The sequence below is a fragment of the Euphorbia lathyris genome, chromosome 2, assembly GCF_963576675.1.
Source record: "Euphorbia lathyris chromosome 2, ddEupLath1.1, whole genome shotgun sequence".
Lineage (NCBI taxonomy): Eukaryota > Viridiplantae > Streptophyta > Magnoliopsida > Malpighiales > Euphorbiaceae > Euphorbia > Euphorbia lathyris.
Window position 1 is genome coordinate 133,210,010 of NC_088911.1, and position 24,837 is coordinate 133,234,846.

Sequence of the window (24,837 nt, forward strand, 5' to 3'; positions counted from 1 at the left end):
GGTAACGAGTATTACTATGGGAATATTCTAAAATTTCACAGAACTTTGGGACATCCCGACAAAGTAAAGGCCATACAAGAAATGCCGGCGCCAAAGAATGAGAAAGAAGTGAGAGGATTCCTGGGGCAGGTTCAGTATATCAGTCGATTCATAACATGACTCACCACAATCTGCGAACCAATCTTTAAGCTGCTACGAAAATATCAAGCCATGGTTTGGAACGATAAGTGCCAGCAAGCATTGGAAAGTGTCCGGACCTATTTGACTAATCCACCGGTTTTGAGGCTGCCTAAACTCGGAAAACCACTTCTCCTCTTTGTAGCGATCGAGGAGCGATCCATTGGAGCAATGTTGGCCCATGAAGGGGACACCGGTGTGGAGCATGCGGTGTATTATCTGAGTAAGAAGTTCCTGGAATACGAGCTTAAGTATAATATGATCGAAAAGACATGCGTGGCAGTAGTATGCCTAACGAAGAAGCTGCGACACTATTTTCAGTCTTACAAAGTGATCATTATTTCCCGAATGGATCCCGTGAAGTATCTGTACCGAACTCCATCCTTAATCGGAAAGCTGGCCCGATGGTTGTTGCTTCTGTCAGAATTCGACATCGAATATGTAACGAAGAAGGTTATCAAGGGGAGAGCCGTATCAGAATTTCTGGCCAATCAGCCCCTAAGTGCGGAAGAAGAGGAGACGAACTATGATTTCCCCGACGAGCACTTGGACGCAATCGAAGTGATACCGTGGAAAATGTTCTTCGATGGAGCGATTAACTCAAATGGAGCCGGGGTAGGAGTGCTACTTATCTCACCAGAAGGAGAAAGGGTCCCAATGGCAAAGAAGTTATCGTTCCCTCTCACTAATAATACGGCCGAGTATGAAGCGTGCGTCTATGGGTTAGAGTCTTTAGCAGCATTGGGAGCATCGTACGTTGAAATTTGGGGCGACTCAAAGCTGATTATCAAACAAGCACAAGGAAACTGGGAAGTAAGGGAAGAAAGGTTGCGCCCATACCTAGACCAGCTGGAGGGGTTGGCACAGAGATTCAGCGAGTGCCGCTTTTATCACATTCCCCGAGCATAGAACCAAGCAGCGGATGCTTTGGCCACCTTGGTGTCGGTGTGGGATAATCCACAGAATCTTGCCTCAAAGCCTTTGGTGCTAAAAAGGTCCCACAAACCGTGCTATGAAGATGTAATGTTGTTAGGAGTAGACGAGAAGCCTTGGTACTTCGACATTGTGAATTTCATGAAAAACGGGACTTATCCAGCAGAATCAGAACTTAGGGATCAGGCTGTGATCAGGAGGTTAGCTCATCAGTTCGTCATCCACAATGATTTGCTTTACAAAAGGCACACCGATGGATTACAATTGAGATGCTTGGACGAGGGAGAAGCCCGTGAGGCAATGGAGTCGGTACACTCAGGAATTTGTGGAGCTAATATGGGAGGAGCAGTATTAGCAAAGAAAATCGTAAGGCAATGCTTCTATTGGCTCACCATGGAAAGAGATTGAAACAAATATATGAAGAAATGCCATGGTTGTCAAATCAACGGGGATTATAACCACCTGCCAGCTATGGAACTACACATGTTGGCACCCGTTTGGCCGTTTGCAGCTTGGGGCATCGATATCGTCAGCGAGGTGAGGCTTAATGCATCTAATGGACACAAGTTCATCGCAGTTGCCATTAATTACCGCACCAAGTGGGTAGAGGCAGAATCGTTTAGTAAGATGGGATCAAAGCAGATGAGGAAGTTTATTGAAAAGCATCTAATCACCAGGTTCGGGGTGCCTCATCACATGATCACGGGCAATGGGGTCCAGTTTCAAGGAGAAGTAAAAAGTCTTTCCCAGGAGTACAATATCGAGCATCATAGATCTTCTCCATACTGTCTGCAAGCTAATGGGGCAGTAGAAGCCGCAAATAAGAACCTTAAGAGGATTCTCGTAAAGACAGTGGAGTCGCATCGGAATTGGAACGAGCAACTTCCGCTCGCTTTATGGGCTTATCGCACGACGGTTAGAACATCTACTGGGGCAACACCGTTCTCTTTGGTATATGGGGCAGAGGCCGTTCTCCCAATTGAGGTTGAAAAGCGATCGTTGAGAATCGCAGTAGAAGTAGAGATTCCCGAGACGGAATGGGTGAAGAAGCGATATGAACAGTTGGCGTTGGTGGATGAGAAAAGGATGGAGGCTCTTTACCATGTGCAGTTATATCAAAGAAGGATGGCCCGGGCCTTCAACAAAAAGGTCAAGGCCAGCCCTATCAAAGAAGGGGATATGGTGCTGAAACAGATCTGAATGACGCACACTAACCCTAGGGGCAAGTTTAGGCCAAACTGGGAAGGACCGTTCTTCGTGAAGAAGATCTTGAGCAAGGGGGCGGTGAAGCTTGCTACTATGGACGGCATGGAGTTCTCCGAACCTACCAATCTAGATAGGCTTAAGAAATACTTTTCGTAAAAAAAAAAAAAAAAAGAAACGAGAATTCCCGATAGGTTGAAAACCCGCAAAGGGCGGCCTATGCAACAATAAGGGACATCCCAATGGGTGAAAACCCGAAAGGGCACTCATTTGAAAATTCCGGGATAGTAAAAGGAGAGATGAAAAATCGCTGGGATCTGAAAACCGAACAGGCGGGTCCTGGTAACGATAGTTATATCTTGAGCAATTATAAAAATAATGTATAAGCGGCTAAGTATTTCTATTGTTTGTAAATAAATAAAGGCATGAATATATTTGAAGGGTATGATTGGAATCATTACAATTTACTAAATGTATCGTAATATGAATCATGAGTTATACATTTCTTATCTCTCTTTTCACATAAAAAGCCTACGTACTATCCACCCCTCTCCCTATACACAAGCTATACATCGGGGTAATATTAACGAAAAACCTATAAATAATGAGCCTAATAAGGAGGAAGATCCCAGTAATCCTCAAAGTCCCTCAGACGGGAAGCCCGCTCCGCAGATAAGGCCTCCTCGGCAACTCGAAGTCTCTCCTCGGTGGCAAGGCGCCCCGCGGTCTCCACTCGCGCCCTCTCCTCTGCAGCAAGACGCCCCTCGGTCTCCGCTCGTATCACCCCGGACCAATGATCATTTCTCTCCCGATAGACCTGGCCGACCCTGGCATCGGTATCCCGCTGTGACTCACTCCTCCTCTGCTCGTTTGCATGGAGATCGCTCTGTAAAAAAAAATAACATTGAAACAAGGCAACAACAGAAGTCATACATACATATGTGCATACATTTCACTACACTAAAATAAAATAAGAATACTCACCAGGTGACTGGTACAGCGCAGGTGGAGCCGCTCTCTGAGATAACCGGACAACCCCACGTAGTCAGTGCACGTCTCCCTCGAAGTCTGGAGGGCGTCCGGGGGATCAAACGGTATCCTCGATGTGAAAGCAGGAGGAGCTATCTCAACACCGGCATAGGCCACTCCGGACTCGTCGTAGTGAACTGTCGAGAAGTCCCTCCCAAAGTCAGGGATAGGTACGCCTAAGGGGGACCACTCCGGTCGGGCGGTGCCTGAGGACTCACCCGCATAATAGGAGGGCTCGCCCGCAGGCGTTCGAGCCTGAGCACCATTAAAGAAGTCGGACATCCGGGCACTCCTCAAAGAACCCTCCTGCATATGAAGACACAATAAGTACCCCTAACCACTTCGCAAATAAAGAATGAAAAGGGTCAAGCACTCACCGGGAGCTCCTCCCTACCAAAAATCGCCACGACGGCCTCGGCTGAAAACACGTCCGTCCTAGGATCCACCTCCATCGCAATCTCGGGAGCGTCCGCCGGGGTCAAAAAGGTCGATAAATAGTGAGCACGACCCCCTGCGTGGTCCCACACGTCTCGAGGGGCAAACTGGCGGGTCAGGTCGCGACGAATATCTGACAGAGGCATGGTCCTCACTGCAAACATGGACACTGGAATCTCGCCAGGTGTCCAGTGCGAGGAGCTAACCCTGGTAATGCCCTGATCGCCCAAGTACCATGCCCGCACGCAAGGGCCTGTAAGTACACACCGCTGCCCCTGGATGCGGGTAACATACGTGTAGTCAGGACCAAAGTCGAGGTCATCCCATCCGAATCGAATCTGAAAACAAAAAAGAAAAGTCAGGTCTGATCAAACAAAGATCTAGCGTAGTTAGAAGATGTTCACCTGCCCCAAAGTCCGCGAGTCGATCCACGCTAGGAATCGCGCCACTGTCTGCCCCTCCTCGGTGCCCAGATCAAAATCACTCCACCGAGCCATAAGTGGAGGCCTAACCACCCGCGGCCTGCGCCGACACGTGCATGGAAGAATCCGCCTCTCATAGGCCCAAACCTGCTCACAGGAACGAAGGTTACTAACAGAAATCGCGAAAAGAATAAAGAAACAAGTTAAGGATGAAAGACGTACCAAGAGAGCAAAGGTGTAACCACCGAAGTCCTTGCGCTTGCGGCAAGTCAGATCCAAAAACTTGTACAGAAAAGCCAAGCCGGCTCCTGCCCAATCATAAGACGACACCACGTCTAAATCACGGAAGGCCTGGATAAGACCCGCGTGTATCGTCCCGCTCTTGGTGCGTGTATCGTGCACTATTCACGTTTTTACTATTCACGTGCGCTATTCATGTTTTCACTATTCATGTGCTATTCACGTTTCTACTATTGACATGCATTGTTCGTGTTTGTACTATTCACATGCATATAATTCACATTCTTTCAAAAGATAAATAAAACGTTGCTTATGGGCGTAGAAATTCGTGTTTTCTAGCTAAAAGTCTTCTAAATGACTTAGAGGTTGGCATGCAAATCATGTTCGAAGTAGGGATACTAAAGCTTAGAAGTCTAGTCAAAGGACGAGAGAATAGGAGAATACTTACCTGGTTAGAGTGGGTCCGGCTCAGATGTGAAGCAGGATCCTGAAAAGGGGCCACTGTAGTCAGGTTCTCAAAACCCGCATCCATGCCTTTCGTGCCATCGTATTTATCCAAATCCATCACGGGAATGCTCCAAATTAGAAGTTAGAGAGAGAGAGAAGAGAGAGAAGGTGTGGGGTTGGAATGAAACCCCACCACCTTATATAAGAAAAGGGAATGGCATTCCCGTAAATAGCGAAAAAGGTACGATGTGACATAAAGGTAAAAAGTAAATAATTAATTACCAGGTGCACAAACCTCCGAGCTGCAGTCCGTTTCAGCCTGCGTTTCTGCCAAGCGGTGTCCGATAACATCAAGATATGACTCCAGACGACAGCCAAATTTTACAGAACAGTGGTGCCAGTCAAAATACAGACAACAGTCAACAGAAAAATAATTGTTAGTCTAAATCGTTCCAGACGAAAAGATAAGGACGCTCTTATCAAGCAACTCAAATACCCGAGATGATAGCTCCAGTAAAGATACAGACGATAGCGCTTTAGAATTCAGAATTGTTAGAAAGAACCTTTTGCTATTGAGCCATCTTACCCGCGGTCGTGGACCAGGGTTGCTTTTGAGCCATTTTACCCGCGGTCGTGGACCGGGGTTGCTTTTGAGCCATTTTACCCGCGGTCGTGGACCAGGGTTGCTTTTGAGCCATTTTACCCACGGTCGTGGATCAGGGTTGCTTTTGAGCCATTTTACCCGCGGTCGTGGACCAGGGTTGCTTTTGAGCCATTTTACCCGCGGTCGTGGACCAGGGTTGCTTTTGATCCATCTTACCCGCGGTCGTGGACCAGGGTTGCTTTTGAGCCCTTTTACCCGCGGTCGTGGACCAGGATTGCTGTTGAGCCATTTTACCTGCGGTCGTAGACCAGGGTCGCTTTTGAGCCATGTTACCCGCGGTCGTGGACTAGGGTTGCTTTTGAGCCATTTTTACCCGTGATCGATTTAGAGACTAGGGTCGCTAGAAAGAGTTTTTTTACCCGCAGTCAATTTAGGCTAGGGTCCTTAAGAAGAACATCCGCCAGCAGCCGATTCAAAGGCAAGGACGGAGAGGATCGAAGACGATGTTGGAGCGCGCAGCGCAGAGATCAGGTATTCTTCCTCCTACTCTTTACGTGTCTTTTACTTTAATATATTTACATTGCATGTGTTGCGTTAGCAAAAAAAAACTTTTCAAAACACACACATCACTGTCAAAATAGGAAAGTAGGGGCAACTGTAGACATCGAGTCGGAGGACCTGTGACGAAAACTTGTAACAAAACGGTCGAAGCGGTTGGTTCCAGAAGTTTTAAAACAAAAATATATAATAAAAATGGAAGAAGTTAGTGGGAGTCACGGTCGTCGAGTGGACGGCTCGCGAGTGCTCAGCGACGTGGTGCGAACGCCTAGCGGCAGCCGACGCGCGTCCGACGACAGTTGGACGCGCGCCCGACGGCGCGGGGCGCACGCTTGACGTCCGCTGGGCGCGCGCGCCCGACGGCCGTTGGGTGAGTGCCCAACGACGTGGGGCAAACGCCCAGCGTAGGTGGGGCGAGCGCCCAACGGACGTTGGGCGGACGCCCAACGTCCGTTGGGTGAACGCCCAACGCCTGTTGGGCGCGCGCCCAACGAGAGTTGGGCGTTCGCCCAACGCAAGTTGGGCGTTCGCCCAACATAAGTTGGGTGTTCGCCCAACCTGCTTTGGGCGACGCCCAATCTTAATCGGGCGTCGCCCAAAGTCTCCGGGATCCGTGCCTATATAAGGCACAGATCCCTATGCATTTTGGGAGAGGATTTTTGGAGCTTTCTCACTCTAGACATTTTTAGAGAGAGAAAGTTAATTTTTTGGAGAAAATATTTTTTTTCCCAAAAAAATCCAAATTTTCCAAAGTTGAATATTTTATCGAAAACACAAAAAACGCCGGAAAATCATAACTCGTGGAATCAAACGACTTCGACTGTCAGATACCGATCTTAAGGTATTATCCGAGGACTAGACTCGTTTTATTTTATTTATTTTTCTTTATTTATTTTTTATGTTATAGTTTTTTATTTATTTAGTCTTTTATTTATCACGTTTTATTTATTATTCCGTATTTATTTAATTTTCGTCACGTGTTAAATAAACGTACGGTTTTGTTTTGAAATAAAAACCTCGTTTTAATATCCCAATACGAACCGTGATCCGATTCAAAGGTAGTTCGGGGATTAAAAAACATTGTAACTATAAGTTTTTGAAAATATTTCTAAATAATGTTTTAAAAATAAAACGTTGTTTTAGGGATCTCCGTTATAGACTATGATCCAATTTTGGTAGTTTGGGGACCCAAAACGATAGAATAGATCTAATCTAAAGCTTTGGAATAAATCTGGAAACTGTTGGACTAAGTCTGTAATTTCCCGTTTTCTATCAGTAAAGGCTGTTTACCGACTGATGTTCCGTCGGTAAAGCTACTGGAATGTAAAAAATGCTGTTTTGGTCCTCCTTTCTCAACTTTTAGACATTAGGTTCTTTATATATATAGGTATAGTTATGTAATATTTACTTTCAACCTATTTTTAAATATTTTGTATATATATTACTCAATGTGTTTGTATATTGTTTTCATTTAATTTGGTTTAATAAAGTTATATGTATATATATATAGATTTTGCCATTTAATTCATTTAAACTATACATATTTGTTATTTTGGGGTTATTTTCTATACATATTCATCATAAACCATTTTGGGGGTTAAATTCTATTTTCTTGTTTATGAACCTTATTCATTTCATTTACATGTTTTTAGTTAGAATAAAAACATATTATACCTAGTAGTATTTTCATCACTATTTTTTTTTACTTATTAATGTGTATTATTTTCCCTATTTTATTTTAATGGGTATTATTACTCACTTTTTGTATATATGTATATCTATGTATATTTATTCTATTTTCCTACTTATATATATACTCTTTCAAATGTATTTGATGTGAGTGAATTTGAGATTTAATTCATTACTTGTTGTCATCTTATTTACATAAAGGATAATTGAGTGAAAAAGGGGAAAATAAACCACAAAAAGAGAGTTTAATTTGTTTGTTTAAACTAAAGCTTTTCTAGATATTCCTAAAGTGTAAATAACATTTTCTTGTCATTTTTAAACCGTTTCCTAAAACATCACGTGTTAAAACCTTAATTCGTTCCAACGACGGATTAAGCGAACCTTGTAATTAAAATTGCTTTTGTGAATAATGAAGTTTTGAATTGTTTTCCTAACTAAATGGTTTTTGTACAAAATAAATTGACTTGTATGCTTAATCACGCTTTTAGATTAAAAATGTTTGCTCAACGTTTTCAAACGCTCGAGTCGTTCCAACGGCGATTCGAGTGAACGTCATTAATGGGGTTTTGAAACGTGCCTAAATCGTTCCAACGGCGATTAAGGTACGAACCATGTAAATAAACTTGTTTTTGGGGAATGAGATTAGCTTAGAGTTAGTGTATAGTCTAAAGCATAAAATCGCACTGTGAATAAATCAAATTCTTCTCCCCCTCTCTCTCCTATATACTTTAAATTCATGCAAAATGGCTGATTCTTTACTAAAGTGGCTTTCAATGACATGCTCAAAACAGTTTTCAAAGCGAGAAAGAAAAGGTTTCAAATGAATTTTAAACTTAAAGAAATATGTGATTAGTCCGTTATCGCCTAACACGCTGAGTAGGAGGCCGGTGGTTCATAACCGGGCGATGTCGGGGTGCCTAGTAGCCTTTTTCCGGAAAGGAGCTAGCCTTCTCGGCTCGTACCTAAGTTTCCCGAACCCTCACCGGTCTCCCGCAAGGGATCGGTGTTCATTTTCCCATTCGTGGGTGGCGACTCTTCCATACTCCGAGTTCCGGTCCTGCCGAGCAGCTTGATTCCACGATTGGTTGCTTTCGGCGCCAATCACCGCTTACGTCGCCATGAGGTGTCCACCCCCCGGTCCGCCCGGGCGAGGCCGTTCGGCACCTTGTCTAACAATAGGGTACTGCTCTGACACAAGCAGTCCCCTTCTTCTTTGTTGGGTGCCCCCTACCCCTACACCTATATAGAAGAATTGGGGTTGGGCACTCTTTTTTTTTAGTTAAGTATCCAATTTCATCCTGACGTTTTTTAAAAAGTGCGAATTTAACCTTAATGTATGAGATAGTGCAAATATAACCCCGAATTTTTCAAACAAGATCAATTTTAGCCCTACATACTGAAAGTTTGAAAAGTTTGATTTTTAAACGATTTGCTCAACTAATTGTATATTGATTGTGAAAACCTATACTTATAGTTGTACAGAGATAAGGTTACAACTGATTACATTTGAAAATATACTGAAGTAAATTAAATCAGATATGGACAATCTGATAATAACAAATAATTAAATACTAATTTAAATATGCTTATGACACCCCCTCAAGTTAATGGTGGGTGAACCAATAACTTGTCACGAAGAAGTTGAAACCGAGACTTTGACAAAGGCTTTGTGAGAATGTCAGCAACCTGATCCAAGGTAAAGAGATAACACACGAAGCTGATGCTTTGCAACTTTGTCACGGACAAAGTGGAAATCGAGTTCAAGATGCTTCGATCGTTCATGGAAGATTGGATTGGCTGTGGCTCCCAAGTTATCAAACCAAATTGTTGGTGTTTTTGTGGATAGAATTTCGTTTTCTGTTATTAATATTTGAAGCCATGTAATTTCTGAAGCTAGAGCTGCCAATGCGCGGTACTCAGCTTTGGTGGAGGAACGAGAAATCGTTTTTTGTTTTCTAGATCGCCATGACATTAAATTAGAGCCAACAAAAACAACATAACCCGATGTTGATTTCCGATCATCTATATCCCCACCCCAATCTGCATCAATATAACCCATAATATCGAAATTTGAGCTAGGAGTAAAACGCAAACCATGGGTTGCAGTTGTGTGCAGATAGCGCAAAATCCGTTTTACTGCTTTCTAATGGGCTTTATTTGGTTGATGCATATATTGGCTTATCTTGTTGACAACAAATGAGATGTCTGTAATAAATTATAGTTAGGACTGTTAGGGACTGTTTTGTATTTAGTTATATTAAGTAAGGGTAGATTAGACTTTTACTAGAGGTTGAGTTAGCGTTTATATAAATGGTGTTCTTCTTCTTCTTCAATTACTTACTTTTTGGTATTCTCTCTTCCTCTATAGTTTTCTTCCTCCTGTTCATCAATGTTCTTCATTGACATTGTAATGCAATTCATGTAGTTCTTCTTCAATTCAGTAATACAATTTCATTTCATTCAATTCTTTCAATCTAATATGGTATCAGAGCGCTTTAATGCGTAACTTTTCATTTTCAAAGATCAGTCTGGTCTCTTCATCTTTGTTTGATCTGTCGATCTTTTTCCAGATTTTCTTGATCAATCTTTTGTGCGTTTTCAGATTCCAGAATCGCATCCATATTCAATCTTCAAATTGATCTCTTGATTGTTTGAATTCATTGTTTTAGAGTGATTTCTCATTTTTCTTCCGGAGGAACTTTCTCGATCTAGAGAAATTTTCTTGCTCATTTTTCCCAATTTTCAACTTTCTCGATTGTTATCTCAATTTCTTTGAAAAATGACAACCAGATTCAAGAGTCACAATTGCTTCTGCCATAGCAGTTGATCCTTCACTTAATCCTTCCAGTCATTATTTTCTTCATTCTGGAGAAAACCCTAGTTTGGTACTGGTTGCGTAATTGCTCACAGGAAACAATTATCATACATGGAGTAGAGAATTCAAGCGAGCTCTGCGTGCCAAGAACAAGATACCTTTTGTTGACGGAAGTCTGGTAATTCCTGCTATTGGCTCTCCTAATCGTGCCGCATGGGATCGTTGCAATACTATGATCTTTTCCTGGCTTAGTCGGTCTGTAAGTGCTCCTATTGCTCAAAGCATTCAGTATTTTGATAATGTCTATGATGCTTGGGTAAATCTTGAGAAAACATATTCTCAAGGTAATTCTATCAAAATCTCTGAGTTACAGGAACAACTATATTCATTTACTCATGGTAATTTGACTGTTCTTGATTATTACACTCAACAGATGATTGTTTGGGAAGAGTTGATCAACTTTAGGCCCTTATCTCTTTGTGTTTGTACTCCTGCTTGTACTTGTGCTCATTTACTGACTAAGGCCAAGACTTATCAAGAAGAGGATTTAGTGATTAGATTTCTTAAAGGATTGAACTCTAAATTCAATGCTGTTAGGTCACAAATCTTTCTCATTAAACCCATGCCTGATATTACCATTGTTTTATCAATGATTTTACAACAAGAGAGGCAAAATTTGGGTAACTCTATTCATATAGAATCTTCCATCAATCTGGCTAGTCATTATCAGGATAAGAAGAGGTCAAGTTCCAAATGTAGTCATTGTGACAAGTCTGGTCATACTATTGACCAGTGCTATAGGAAACATGGTTTTCCACTTAATTTCAAATTCACAAAGAGCAAGAAAGGCAATATGACTAACAATGTCATTTCAGAAGGGGGATCATTACAGGCAGATGGTGATCATTCTGTCTCACATTCTCAACAGATTATAGAATCTGCACATCAAGATGATGTTCATTCAGGAGGAATTACTCTTTCTAAGGCACAATATGTAAGGCTCATAGGATTAATTGATGCTGATGATTCTTCAAAAACCACTCATTCTTCACACATAGTTGGCAACGTGGTTTCAGGTTTGTCGAAGCCTTTGCATTTAGTTTCTAATTTACAATCTTTGCAGGATAAAAGTGATACTGTTTGGATTTTGGACAGTGGTGCTACTGACCATATTGGAAATAATATGGCTAGTTTTATTAGCTTGCATAAAGTATCAAATGTCACGGTTAATTTGCCTAATAACCAGCAGATTATAGTTAACCAAATTGGAAATGTCAGGATCAATGATCATATTGTTTTGCAGCAAGTGTTCTACATTCCCAGTTTTAAATTCAATATAATTTCAGTTAGTAGATTAAATGAACACTCTAAGGCAGCATGTGTTTTTATTGACAATGTATGTCATATACAGGACACACAACTTCAGCTGATGATTGGTTCAGCTAAATTGTGCAATGGTCTGTATATCTTGACTCAAGAGTGTTCAACTGCTTCTCCTAGTAATATTTCTGCTGTTTTCACACAGTCTGCTGCAAATGAATCTCAGCCTTTTCCTGGCAAGGAATTATGGCATCATAGGTTGGGGCATTTCCCTTTTTCCAAGTTAGGTTTAATAGATGGTTTACCTATTTCTGCTGATTGTAATAAAGACTCTCATTATGATTGTGGTGTTTGTCCTTTGGCAAAAATGAAAAGATTGTTTTTTCCTATTAGTACTTCTACTTCTAGTTCTATATTTGATTTAGTGCATATTGATGTTTGGGGTCCTTTTCATACTGAGTCTCATGCTGGTTATAAGTATTTTTTGACTGTCATAGATGACTTTAGTAGATATACTTGGATCTATCTTCTTAAAACAAAATCACAGGCTATTAATTGTATACAAGGTTTTTATTCTTATGTTCAAGTTCATTTTAATAAGTGCATTAAAATCATAAGAAGTGATAATGCACCTGAACTGAAATTAGAAGATTTTTGTCTTAAAAAGGGCATCATTCATCAGTTTTCATGTCCTTATACACCTCAACAAAATAGTATTGTTGAGAGGAAGCATCAACATTTGTTGAATGTGGCAAGAGCTCTTGGATTTCAATCTTCTTTACCTTTGTCTTTTTGGGCAGATTGTGTTATGCATGCTACATACTTGATAAATTTGTTTCCAACTCCTGTTTTGCAAAATAAAACTCCTTATCAAGTTTTGTTTAATAAAGAACCTGTTTATGATAATCTTAAAGTTTTTGGATCTCTGGTTTACATAGTTAATTTTCAAACAGAAAAGACAAAGTTTGATTCTAGAGCAGTGCCATGTGTTTTTGTTGGTTATAAAGCTAATGTTAAGGGTTACAAAGTTTTTAATCTCATTACTAATTCTTATGCTGTTTCTAGAGATGTGAAATTTGTGGAACACATCTTTCCTTATAAACAAGCATCCCATTTTACTTGTATTTCTGAGGTTCCTGAACAGGTTTTAAGTGACTCTTTCCTAGATAGCTTATCTTTTCAGAATGTAAGTGCTTCTCTTCCAGAGATCTCATCTACACAGGTGCCTTCTCATTCTCTCAGTAATTCTATTCCTACAGATACTTCTATTTTGCATGATGATGTTACTGCTGATCATTTTATTCCTGCTAATTTGATTGGTGATATGACGAATGAAATACCTGAAAATACTGATAGTTTACATTCAGTTTCTATTGATGCTATAACTGATGTGGTTAATGATATGGACTTGTCTAACACAGATGATTCTAATCATTCTGCTGAATCTCTTTCTGATGTTCCAGTTATAGATAACTCTTTACCTACTAGGCGGTCAAATAGAACTAGAATTAAGCCCACTTATTTAACAGATTATCATTGCAACCAACTTAGTTCTATTCCTGATTCCAATGGTTCTAATGTTGTTAAATATCCTTTATCTAGTGTTATTGGTTATCAATCTTTATCTGAATCACAAAGGACCTATATTCTAAATCTAAGCATTATTCCTGAACCAAAGAGTTATAGGGAAGCTGTTCAACATAATTGTTGGGTACAAGCAATGAATGATGAACTAAAGGCGTTAGATTTGAACAAAACTTGGGTTTTAGTTCCGTTACCACCAGGAAAGAAACCATAAGTAGGAGATGGGTTTGGAAAATTAAACTTAATAGTGATGGTACACTAGAAAGATATAAAGCCAGGTTAGTGGCAAAGGGTTACACACAGGTAGAAGGCATCGATTATCTAGACACTTTTTCCCCTGTTGTGAAATTAAGCACTGTTAGGCTTTTGTTAGCATTAGCAGTTACTCAAAATTGGCCTTTATATCAATGTGATGTTAATAACGCATTCTTACACGGAGAATTAGAAGAAGAGGTTTATATGGATCCTCCAGAAGGATTGGTTTTACCTCAAAAGGGTCTAGTTTGTAAATTATAGAAGTCTCTTTATGGCTTAAAGCAAGCCAGTAGACAATGGAATTCTAGACTTATTTCTTTCTTGACTGCACATAGTTATTTGCAATGTGAGTCAGACCATTCTATGCTTGTCAAATATAATGGTTCATTACTTACCATTTTTCTTGTTTATGTTGATGATATCATTATGACTGGTAATGATCATCATGAAATTGTTCATATTAAATCTGCATTGAATAATGAGTTTAAAATCAAAGATTTGGGTACTTTGAAGTACTTTCTTGGATTAGAGATTGCTAGGAACTCTACAGGGTTACATATTTCTCAAAGGAAATATGCCTTAGAGTTACTTGAGGATGCTGGTTTATTAGCTTCAAAAACTGCCGTAACACCCATGGATCCTACTTTGAGGTTGTCCAAAGATAAGGGCATTTTGTTACAGGATCCTTCAGTTTATAGAAGGCTCATTTATTTGACAAACACTAGGCCTGACATAACCTTTTCTGTAAACACATTAAGCCAATTTTTATCTAAACCAACTGATATTCATTATGCAGCTGCTAAAAGGGTGTTGTTATACATTAAGAACAATCCAAGTCAGGTCTTTTCTACTTAGCGGAGTCAGAGTTGCATCTTAAAGCCTTTTCTGATGCAGACTGGGCAACATGTGTAGATACCAGAAGATCAGTCACAGGTTTCTGTGTATTTCTTGGAAAATCTTTAATCAGTTGGAAAAGCAAGAAACAGGTGACTGTTTCAAAATCTTCCACTGAAGCAGAGTATAGGGCCATGTCTGCAGTGACAGCTGAAGTGCAATGGTTAACCTATCTTCTTAACTTCTTAAAGATCAAGCACAAGATTCTCATTCCTTTGTTTTGTGACAACAGTTCAGCCATTTACTTAACCAGTAATTCCACTTTCCATGAAAGAACAAAACACATTGAATTAGATTGCCATTTTGTAAGAGAAAAACACAAAGCTGGATTGGTACATCCTTTGGGCATATCTACTTCAGATCAACTGGCTGACATTCTTACAAAGGCTTTGACTTCAATACAATTCAACTTTTTTCTTAGCAAGCTTGGAATTCTCACAATATGTATTCCAGCTTGAGGGGGGTTAATAAATTATAGTTAGGAATGTTAGGGGCTGTTTTGTATTTACTTATATTAAGTAAGGGTAGATTAGACTTTTACTAGAGGTTGAGTTAGCGTTTATATAAATGGTGTTCTTCTTCTTCTTCAATTACTTACTTTTTGGTATTCTCTCTTCCTCTGTAGTTTTCTTCCTCCTGTTCACCAATGTTCTTCATTGACATTGTAATGCAATTCATGTAGTTCTTCTTCAATTCAGTAATACAGTTTCATTTCATTCAATTCTTTCAATCTAATAGTCTGGTCTTGTAATTGTAGCATATTGTAGACCGCCTACAAGTATAGCTCTAATCATTAAACGGATTTCCAACCGAGTGAGAGAGCTTGTGATGTGGGACCAAAGATTTTTATTTCATTTTACAAAGCTTTTTCTACTCGATACTTTGCTCATCCTGTTTTTCATATCACTACATTTTCTAGGCATAGCAAAAAAAAAAAAAAAAAAATTCAACATTACCATGTTTTTAGCCTAACATTAATTATTTTGGTATTGTGATTTTTTTTATCACATTTTGCTTCAGCCATATTTTGATAATATTCAATAACTAATATACGGTTTAACAAGTTTTCTAGTTGTGCAATTTACTCCAATATGGCACCACCTGCCTTCGATTCACAAGAGAATCAAAACCAGGAGCTCAACGCCAATGTTCCATAAGGCTTCGTTGTCGATAATGTAAACCAGATGGAAGGTAAAAGTCGACCGCCACACAACCACTAACGATGATGACCAGTGACGGAACCAGTACCCCGGATGACCCGGGGTTCAAACATATCAGTAAAAAAAAATTCAAAACGTTAAAAAAAATCGAAATTAACTGTGCGGTTGACGGTAAATTTTCAACGGGCTGGACAAATTTTTTTTAGCCTCCAACGCATTAAAACTGTAAAAATATTATCATTTTTTTAGAAACCAGCATTGAATTAATAGATAATTAAACATGTTTATTTTTTTTTAAATGGTAAGACATAATAAAAATGAATATTAAATGTCTATTTTTTTTAATGGTAAAGACATATTAAAAATGAATTCAAAAGTGTTATCTTTTTTTATCAATTCAAAAGTGTTATCAAAATAAAAATAAAGAGTCCATTTAAATTAATTAATAATGGTAACATGTTTTTACAATTATTGAAAATAAAATAAAAATAAACAAAAACTTTTTAAAAAAAATGAGGTTAAAGGGAGTCGAACATAGGACCTCTAAAATAAAAATAAGTATTCTTAACCATCTCATCTACCTTTAAACATTGAAATAATACTATATAGACTCAATATAATTCTTTCCAAAATGTTACCAGTATTTTTTTTCTCAATTCTCCGCCGCTTGCCGGGACTCGGAGAAATCAATACAACAGAGATAACCATGCTTGTAGTTTAGGAGGAAAATGGAGAAATCAATACTATGATAATACCACACTGTCTTTTAGTGCATGAAATGAAGAAAACAACAATGCAAATGATAGATAGCACATTGGGAACATTAAGCAAGAAATTTATGTACCAACCGGTCGTGAAGTGTATCGTCACGAGTTTCAAAGAGCCTATCCTAAGCAATATGATCAATTATATCATTTTCCTAATAATTTTAGAATTCCATATTTTGCTCTTTTTCAGGAGAAAATGGAAATCCAAAGTCAAGCACATCGCTCGATTTCGTTCTAGTGCAGCAGGAGCAAATGCAGATAAAATCTATTTAATATAAAAAAAACCCTAAACCTACTAATACCACATCACATTCATATGCTTATTTGTTTCTGACAAAGTAACCATTACTTTATTTGTTCTCACCATTGGATGGTGGAGTGTAAAATTAATCCAATGGTGAAACAAACAAAGTAATGATTACTTTGTAAGAAAACAAAGTAACTATAGAAGGCAACAAAAATTTTATTATCTCCATTAATTAGAATGACAAAGAAAAAATATGAAAAAATATAATATCACTTTCTAATTAAGAAAAAATATAACAAGCATCATTTTTAAATTAAGAGATCAACCCCAATCCTCTCCAAGAATTTAAATTTACGTATCAACCTAAAATGACCCATTTCTATTTAATAAAACATTCCCACTAAATTCATGCTGAATTCGCATTGTATATAAAGTCATGTAAATAATTATTACCTCTACAAATAAGTAATATCAGGTGAATTAATAGCACTAAGATTGAGCATCGTCCTGCCAATAATTATAATTACATCCTGCTATTATACTACTTTCCCAGTTCAGGTTTTTATTTTAATTTGTAAATTCCCCTTTTTTATTATATTATTGACAACAGAACAATTAACCAAAAATAATGAAGGCATTATTAAGATTAGTCTAGAGTTGAGTTGGAAAGGTTTCAAAGCTTAGCTCTTTGCAGTTCCAACTTGGCAATGGAACCCAAGTGGACTTCGTCAGGGCCATCTGCAAGTCTCAGAGTTCTTGCTGTTGCCCAAAGATGAGACAACACTGTGTCAGATGATACACCTGCTGCACCATGTACTTGTATTGCTGTGTCCAGCACCTTCAGTGCCATGTTTGGGGCTGCTACCTGTCGTAACGGATTTTCGTGTTATGTAATCTATATAACATTATTATAACTGATAAACTAAACAAAAATTACAGTGTCAAATGGGTTATATGAATTATCGTATTGTCGTGTCAGAAATTGACAACTCTAATTAAGAGATTCAACATCAACTCATTTGATCATCTTACTATCAGTATATACAAGGAGAAAAACATCAAGAGGTCCCGAAATTTTGTTGATCAAGCCCCTAATCTAAGTTGACGCATTGAACCATGAAACAAGTATAATTGTACAGATTAACCCTTTGGTCACCTTGACAACTAGATGTGAACATAAAATTTTATTCATTTTATTTTCATTTGAAAATGCTTTTTTAACATTTTGAGACTTTCTATGTCTAATGCGATTACTAAAAAATTGTAAAATCCTCATTTCTAATAGTAAAAATTGCAATTTCACACAAATAAAACTAGTAACACTCTTTTAACTGAATTTGATGTTCACAGCTAACTCTTCTAGTAACCAAGGACTTATAATGTATGCAATTATTTATTGCAGGCTCAATGTGTCAAATTGAAAAATCAAGAGCTTCAACAACAAAAACTGAAAAGATCAATGGTTTTCTACTTTGTACTAACAAGCCAAACATTACCTTAGCCATTGCAATGATTCCGTGAGCCTTTTTGTTTCCAAGCCTATCAAGCTGCTCAGCTGCCTCTAAAACCAACAATCTGGTTTGTTCCAGCTCTATTCGACACTGAGTAATGCAAAATAACTTAACATCAGTATAAACTAACAGAGAGTTGACACATTTAGACTCCATAAACCAGCACTGCTTTTTAATTGAAGATTCCTGGTACTATTGGTATCCATCTATTTTGCACTGAAACTTCAATTTTAAAGCTCAGAAACCGGAACCCGCGAACTAATTGAAAACTCATTTCCTAGGATGTAATGTTTTCAAAAGTGGATCAATGTTAATCACATGTACAGTAAATTTCTAATATTTTCTCGATCATCTTCTACAAGCTTTCAAAATGAAAAAACTTACTCTATATTAGGCGACTTGTATGTATTCTTTTTAAATATATTTCTATTATTTACACGTTACTCGAACGTTTCTGTTTCCAGTAATGTGTTTCCTGTAAAGTTTTCCAGTTTCCGTTTCAGTAACTGTTTCCGTTTCTATGCAACGTAAGTACCCACATTTTTATTTTATTTTTTTGAAGAGAGTACCCACATTTCTTGGAAGTACACAAATTTTCTTTCTGTAGATGTAATATTATACCCTCAATGAAAAGTTAAATAAAAAACCTTGGCAACATCTGAACGGAATGAGCCGTGCTCAGCAATTAGTTTCCCAAATGCTCTTCTGCTGAGAGCCCTTTGAACCATTAATTGCATCCCTCGCTCAGCTGCACCAATTAATCTCAAGCAGTGGTGCAATCTCCCTGGACCAAGTCTACCCTGGAAGGATATAGAATCACTATTATTGCATATCAATTAGCAAATGGTAAATTTATCAACATAGTGGACCATGCATGCTTTCAGTGCTCAATTCACCTATATCAACTTTCTCAATTAAACAGTAAGGATGTCAAAATAGGACCTCTCGTGTGTGATTCAACTTATTATCCAAAGTTCACTAGCTTAGAAATTTAATTAGAATATAATTCCAAGATCAACATGAAACGAAAGCGTTACTGCTGTTGTAATCCATTATACAGCTTGCAGATAAGAAAAGTGTACCTGAGCAATCTCGAATCCACGACCTTCTCCGAGTAAGATATTCTTTGCAGGCACGCATACATTTTCAAATGACATTTCAGCATGACCATGAGGTGCATCATCAAAGCCATAAACCAGGAGTGGTCTCTTTATATGCACACCTGGAGTCTGCATGTCCACTAAGATCATGGATTGCTGCTTATGCCTGGCGGCAGTGAAATCAGTTTTTCCCTGCATATCATTATAACTAAGTTTCTTAACTAAATGAACAACTAATAGAATCACCCTGGCCAACCATAGAGAGTAAATACTAACCATCAATATAAGAACTTTACACCTTGGATCCATGGCTCCACTTGTCCACCACTTTCTCCCATTGATGATATATGAATCTCCTTGCCTGTATAATAAAGGCAATTAGGTAGAAATCCAAAATAATTGCATATATCGTATCTTTATCTAGGGGTGTCAAAGTGGGTTATCGTGTCATAATCATGTTATGTGATATATATATACACACACCACATGATTATACATGATGTAAATGCAAGAAAAATGATAATTGTGTCGGACGGGTCTCTATTGTGTTATCATGTCAGAAGTTGACAGCCCTATGTTTATCACCACTCTGCTTTAACATACTGAGAAGCAAATACAACAGCATAATGTCAATCTACTTAATATCCAATAACAAGCCTTTTCAGGAAGCTACCTTCTAATAGAACACTCAATATTTGTAGCATCAGATGATGCAACTTGTGGTTCGGTCATTGCAAATCCAGAACGGATTTTTCCCTCAAGCAATGGGACGAGCCATTTGAGCAGTTGTTCTTTGTGCCCATATCGCAGTAAAACCTATATCATAAAGGACGTAACTGAATAGGTATGCATAAATATTCATGTGTAGTACAACAAACCATGACCATGTCATTCTACATGAAAATTTCAAAAATAATTTAAGATGCATGTTCTTTCAGCTATTTACCTAGATGGCATTGAAGCAGTGCAAAACTTACATAACACCTCATGCATCTTCCTATACTGCTATTGTGCCTTTTCACTTGTTTAATTAAGCAAGTTCTTGCTCTCTAAAAATTCCAATTCTAGAGTTTGGCAATGTGTTACCAGAGCTACTTATATGTGCAGATGTTCCACAGTTTTCAGAGGTATTACACACCTTAAAGAACATGAAACTGTTTCTTACCTCCATATTTCCGGTGTCAGGTGCACCACAATTGAACACCTGTGGAGCCCAGACAGAACGACCCATGATCTCACAAAGATATCCATATTCAAGGTTTGAGAGACCCGCACCAAGTAATTGATCAGGAGTATCATTAGAAACAGCAGAATTACTTCCATCAAAAATCAACTTTTTTGCTCTTTCAGCACTATCGAACTGCAGTAAAACAAAAGTTCACATATATCTCATATTTCAAGCACTTAGCTTATTACGAAGAACAGTAACAACAGAAAAAATCCAATCAAGGAGCCAACAAAGATGAGAAAAGAAATACAGGTATCCATAAGTTCCATAGCCCTTCTTTCTTTGCCAGCGCCTTCAACCTTTCTTCCTCTGGGTGCACTGTCCAACGCGAGGAAGACTGAGCAAGCTTGTAGAATTCATTTTCCAATGGGTAAATGTGATCTTCCATAAACTTAATTAATTTTTTCCTCAATTCCAACACCTTTTTGCTGGGCACAAACCTCCCACTTTCTTCTAGAATTTTGTTCTTACTGCTGATCTGTATTGCGTAATTGTGTGCTGTTAGGACTGCATGGTAAACAGAAAAGAATGCAGCTTAGATAACATGTTCACATAGAACAAATGAAGGGAATAACATGATGCTTCAAACATAATGTCTTCAATGCAACTAGTGCCTATAGCTTGTTATGGGTTTCTTTTAAGTAAAACCCTTTTATCTCCTGCACAGTTAAAGACACAATCGATAAACATCCTTCTCTTTATTGCTAATCGAAGCAAAATTCAAGTATTTATAACTCTTTTTAGACATTTCTCTGAGGGCGAGCCTTGGCGCAACGGTAAACGTTGTTGTCGTGTGACCAAGAGGTCACGGGTTCGAGTCTTAGGAGCGGCCTCTTGCCAAATAAATTGGCAGGGGAAGGCTTGCCCCAGTACACCCTTGTGGTGGGACCCCTCCCTGGACCCTCGCTCAGCGGGGACGCGTAGTGCACCGGGCCGTCCGCCCGTTAGACATTTCTCTAAACTTCCCCTCTCAAATTTTTGTTCGATGTTAGATAGGTCCCTTATGCTAAGCCAAGAATAATGTTATTCTAGTAACTCTACCGTCTTAACACAATATAGTCATAAAAATACTTCCTAAAATAGGGATGCATTATTATGAGAAAGATATCTGAGGAGACAAATAAAATTCTAAGTACTTAGAGATACCAGGTGGAGGGTGAGAAGGGAGGACAGATTTTCTTGCAATAAAAGCCCATGCGGAGTCTATGAGACCATTAGCTTGACCTGCAGCGTTTCGAGCACGCTCACCTCCAGAGGCATTACCCTGAATTTGGCGACAAAATGTATTCCGTGAAGAAGGCTTTTCATATAAGATTAGCATTTTTTTAAGAGATACTGTTTTATCTTTAATACATTACCATCATCCACCTACTATGTATCCCAGCATAGATAGATGCCCCTCGGAACATTGCCAAGGCAATATAGAACTTCCACTTATTGGCTGGCCATGGTTTTCCCTAGACATTCCACCATGAAAATTACTTCCAGTCAGTCGGACTAAAATTTATGAATTTATACAAATGCAAGCTTAAAATTTTAAAACTTATAAATATACTCTGACATTTTATTATTTGCACTGTTTCTGCATTTCTTATATTTATTTTTTGAAATATCATTTAAGGGTACCTGTTTCATTTCTGTGTTTCCATATTGCTAATTTAGCCGGTAGCAAAAATACCTTGTGCACTTGCACGTTTGTCCATGGAAGTTTCTTGCATGAATTACACATGCTATGGACTAACCACTTCCTTCGAATCCTTTAACTATTTACTTACATAATTCGTCCAATGGGGTTAGATAACTGGCCTTTGAATAAAAAATGTAATTGTACTGCTTTCAATGATCCAGCCACATGGTGTTATAATAGGTCAGTCCATAATCTATATGGAGGACTGAGTTCATGCAAGAAATTCTCTTCATCAACCAACTTCTGGACCACGATTATAGTAATCATTAATTAAACGTCCCCATAAAATTATTACCTTGAGTTTCACAAAATTGCCAGACAACATAATCAGAGAAATTCAGGGTGAAACTTACAGAAGCAGAGCAGTATTCCGCCAAATATTCTGCCAGTGGAGGAACCCCTTCTGGAATTCCAGTAAGTTCAAATCCTTTATTAAGTTCTTGACCATCAAGGTTATGATCCGCAATATACGCCTGCCAAGAAAGACCGAAGCATGAATAACCAGATGTAACCCATTAAAAAGTTAGACCTTTGCAAAATAGACATATCAAAATTAACCAGATCTTAGCAGAATAACACAGCATTTGTATCATTGGTTGACTGGAAAATTTGAAGAAAAAGTAGAAAGTGAAGAATGACTAGTACCAAACAGCTGTATGCAACATCACTCATCTGGTTCCCAAGGGTAGACAATTCCCAGTCAAGAATACCAATCACACGATCCTGCAACATCAAAAAAGTTTCTTACCCTATTAATGATTTATATCAAATCAAGTTATTCCAAACAATTAATAATGATCAGTAATGCATCCGTATAACTTTCTTAATCATGGACTTTAACAGAAAGGATGATATAATCAAATATTTAAGCTCCGGGATAAGTTTCACAAAGATAAAACATGTTCAAATCAATAAAAGCATTTAAAAGTTATGGACCTCCGTGGAATGAAATACAATGTTATCAATGCGGAAATCTCCATGAACGAGGCCTGCTGATGCTCCTGAAGCATCTTCAGGAGGAATATTTTGCCGTAACCAGTCAGACAGCTCCAACATCTTTGGATTTCTAGGGGACTTACCCTCACCAGTGGATGCAATGTACTGCTTGGTCCATCTCTCCACCTAAAAAATGAGGATGAAAAATGAACATCAGGACCACCATAGAGTTGTATAGTAAGACTTCATGCTAAAAGCTTCTATTGTACTTATCTACCAATACAGGCCCTCCCTAGTTCCGTCTATACCCAACAAGATAACCTCAAACTGAACTTTTTCGTGATAATAACAAATGTTAATATCTACAGTTATAAACCAAACACCTGTCGTTTGCAGTAGTTATCTCGACGTCCATATTTCCCTAGACCAATAGCATCCACATCAGCAGAATGTAGAGCAGCCAGCACTCTAGCAGTTTCTCTATATATTGCCTTCCTGCTCTCGGGTGTCACACCCTGATCAAACAAATTATCGCCTCAATTCCTCCACGCCTCATATTTATATCACAACTACCATCAAATTGGCAAATTAGCAAAACATAAACCAAATAAAATTCCACACCGGTAATTTGGGGTCAATGAAAATGCGTCCTTCCAAAAACTCCATAATGTAAAATTCAGTTCCAATTACGCTACGATCTGTGCACAAACAGAACACTTTTGGAACTGGAACTTGCGTGTGCTCACCAAGCCCCCGCAGAACCTGTCGCATAGAAAATATCAAAACAACCAGGGGGATTCGTTAAACCAAATTGAAGATTTCACTTATATCAGAAATTACCAGATATTCTCTTTCCACAGCATGAGCAGACTGGAGCAATTTACCAGGAGGCTTCTTCCTCAAAACGTACCGTTTCACGGAAGCACCAGAACCTGCTTCCAGTAGATACGTAGGGTTCGATTGGCCATGCCCGAACTAAATTTAACGCACACATTGAAATTAAAAAAAAAAATTAATGAAGTTCGAAGAGGATGAAAGTAGAGACGACAAATTACCTGTTTAACGAAGAAGGAAGAGGAAGAAGCGACGGGGAAGCCAGGCACATTAGCAGAGACATAACTGAACAAAGCATGACGATCAAAATCTTGAGCAGCTTCAACTTTCTTTAACAATTCAGATGTATGAATCGCCATTTTCGATTCCAATTTAGATCAGGAAGTAGAGATGAAAGCGAATGGCGAAGGAGGTGGAAGAAGAGGATGTGATGTTTGCTTCGATTTCCTCTGTTTAGGAATGGCGACTTTGCTTTGGAAAATCAATCAGCTAACAGACAGTCTGCCAAAACGACAATTAATGTTTTGTTTGTTATACGCTCGACTAGATGTGCGTTTGTGTCACGCTCTGACACGTGTACAAGATTTGTAAAAGAAAGTGAATTTCTATTTGGATAGGCTTACTAGAGCATGTTTAGTGGTTGTAACAAAGGTTTGTTATAATTGAGTGTCATCTAAGCATAGAAAACACTTTACTATAACTCTTTATTACTTCAAAATTTAATAGGATCCACTTATTATAAACACTATACACTATTTCAAT

At 38.7% G+C, this 24,837-nt stretch overlaps 1 protein-coding gene across 2 annotated transcripts; it reads right to left on the reverse strand.

Moving 5' to 3' along the window:
* Nucleotides 1–17,173: 17,173 nt before the first annotated feature.
* LOC136219990 (probable acyl-CoA dehydrogenase IBR3) lies at nucleotides 17,174–24,565 on the reverse strand. 2 transcript variants are annotated; one of them, XM_066007626.1, is made up of 17 exons: nucleotides 24,297–24,565; nucleotides 24,082–24,216; nucleotides 23,863–24,003; nucleotides 23,625–23,756; nucleotides 23,242–23,427; nucleotides 22,951–23,028; nucleotides 22,659–22,778; nucleotides 21,977–22,075; nucleotides 21,765–21,882; nucleotides 20,869–21,125; nucleotides 20,556–20,750; nucleotides 20,064–20,206; nucleotides 19,667–19,751; nucleotides 19,373–19,582; nucleotides 18,938–19,090; nucleotides 18,276–18,380; nucleotides 17,174–17,644 (listed from the first exon to the last, which is right to left on the reverse strand). In XM_066007626.1, the coding sequence occupies exons 1-17, from the start codon at nucleotides 24,432–24,434 to the stop codon at nucleotides 17,453–17,455; spliced, it is 2,487 nt and encodes an 828-aa protein (XP_065863698.1). In that variant the 5' UTR covers nucleotides 24,435–24,565; the 3' UTR covers nucleotides 17,174–17,452. The 2 variants fall into 2 exon arrangements, with proteins under 2 accessions (XP_065863698.1, XP_065863699.1); XM_066007627.1 differs by having other exon boundaries at nucleotides 24,082–24,173; nucleotides 24,297–24,433.
* Between the last annotated feature and the right edge of the window lie 272 nt (nucleotides 24,566–24,837).